General features: G+C 59.0%; 1 protein-coding gene across 1 annotated transcript; it reads right to left on the bottom strand.

The window, feature by feature from the left end:
• Nucleotides 1-324: 324 nt before the first annotated feature.
• On the bottom strand, nucleotides 325-1334 carry LTHEOB_7551 (uncharacterized protein; the record flags this gene model as incomplete). The annotated part of the gene is made up of 2 exons (XM_035516930.1): nucleotides 325-594; nucleotides 1044-1334. 2 exons carry the CDS (start codon nucleotides 1332-1334, stop codon nucleotides 325-327), a joined length of 561 nt encoding a protein of 186 aa, XP_035371060.1.
• Nucleotides 1335-2030: the final 696 nt, after the last annotated feature.

Below are 2030 nucleotides of genomic sequence, written 5' to 3'. Positions count from 1 at the left end.
TTGTCCATCGTCGCGTGTCGTCTCGTGCTGCTGCTGTCGCGTCGATTCAGCTCGCAGGCTTCGTATGCTTCCTCTCTCTCTTTCCGTCAGCATTCCTCCCATAGCCATTCATGCTGTGTTCCTCTCTATCCTCGCGGACGTTGTTGTGTGTCGCATCGTACATGTCGCTTCGATGTTCGTCGGGTCACCCGTTTTTGTCGTCAACATCGTCATCCGCCACCACGCACACCCCTTGTGATGATGGTGATGGAAGTTATGATGATGATGGTGGTGATGCTGGGTGGACTTGGCGCAGTCCTGCCGACCAGTACTACTAACATGTAGTCACATCTGCCGCGTGGAGCCGGCAGTGTTGGCGGCGTTCTTCCCGTGTGGTATACCCCGTTCGACGCTGTGCGACCGCGATGAGGGCCGACTGTGGTGTACGGCCGTCGTCTTGTCGTCGTGATCTTCTTTGTCGGCCCGCCCTGGATGATCGGCAGTGGAGAATGTTACGGAGCGGCGTATAGGTGAGACGGGTGGTGCATTCGGATCAGGGACGGCGGTGGAGGAATGGGTTGAAGTCGGCGAGGACGGGGGAGGGGTGGTGAGGTCCTGAGTTCAATTCAAGTCAGCTTCGGGTCATGCATATGTATGCGTGTTGCGCAAGAGGTGGATCGGCCAGTGATGGTGTGTGGTGGATTGCCATAGGATGGGAAGGGGTGGTGACAGCGGGCAGATGTGGCATTGATAAGAGAATTGGTTCAAGAGGGAAGACTGAAGTCGGATGAGAGCTGATCGAAGATCCTGACACGAACGAAGCGAGAGGGCATGCTAGGCGAAGCAGAAGAATGCGGCGATCAACCCGAGAGAAAGACGACCACGACTACGGCGACTCGAACGATGCCCACAAGTCATGGAAATGCGCGAATCGACGATCGCATGCTCTGCGCTCCGAGATTCGGACGGTTCGATCAGCTCATCCAGGGTGATGAAATCTAACTTTTCTTTTGGGGAAAGCATGGATGTTGTGCGGGCAGGGTGAGGGCAGCAAGAGTACTTACCAGTGCTTGGCCTTCCAGGCGCCGGACGACAACCCCATCGTCGAAGGACGAGGGCTCGAAGAGAGTGGTGCGAAGGGAGGGGTGCTGGCGGAATGTGGGCGAGTATGGTGGTGGTGGGCACCGGTGGTGGTGTTGTTGCTGCGACGGCGTAGGCTCCAGGGATTTCTCCCCCTGTTGTGCTACCGGCCCATGGGAAGAAGAGGTCGAGGGGCGGGAGGAAGACGGGGACGGAGATGAAGGAAGCGGAGACGACGCGTCGAGCACAGCAGCGTATGGATCGTAGACTGTCATGCGCAGAGATTTGCTATCGTGGGGCTAGGGCTCCGAAGAGGCAGAATTTCCTCTTTGGGTAAGTGTGTGGTGGATGGGTGTCAACACCAGAGGTAAGAAGGCGGATGGGGAGATAAACAGACGGGCTTCCTCGCGCGAGAGGGCAGCGGATCAATAGAAATATGGCCAGTTTGATCTGTTGGTCGACGCCCAAGCCAAGAGGGGAGGGCAGCCGAGCGATGCCGCCTGAAGGAGCTGCAAAGTTGCATGCCCCTCGCGACCACGAGCCAGTCGAAGCGAGACCCTGCGAATCGAGATTCCCGTTTGAGTGCCCGCAGAGAAGCAAAAAACAAGGCTTGCGAACGGCGGGCCGTGCCACGCAGCGGTGCTTCCTCAAGCGTCAGCTACCGTGTTGTTGGTTGCCTGCCCGGCGGAGAGGAGGGGGCCAGTCGAGCAAGGGCTGGGCTGGGCTGTTCATCAGCCCGGTCGTCATCATCATCAGGCGATGCTGGCGGTGGGCCCACAACCACGTGTTTGTAGGGCTGTCGGATAGCGTTCTGGGGGCGTTTGGCTTTCTGTCGAATGCGCGCTGGTCGGATGCGGGCCGTCATGCGCGGAGCTGGCGGCAGGCATGCATGCGCAGCGGCACCCGCCGGGCCAGAATTGTCGTCGTCTTCAGCTGGGCTCCAGCCGTTGACGGCAGCCGTTGTTGTGGTT

This window comes from Lasiodiplodia theobromae, assembly GCF_012971845.1.
Source record: "Lasiodiplodia theobromae strain AM2As chromosome Unknown scaffold_23, whole genome shotgun sequence".
Taxonomy (NCBI): domain Eukaryota; kingdom Fungi; phylum Ascomycota; class Dothideomycetes; order Botryosphaeriales; family Botryosphaeriaceae; genus Lasiodiplodia; species Lasiodiplodia theobromae.
The sequence above is the reverse complement of the archived record's forward strand: the minus strand, read 5'-3'. Positions and strand labels throughout refer to the sequence as shown.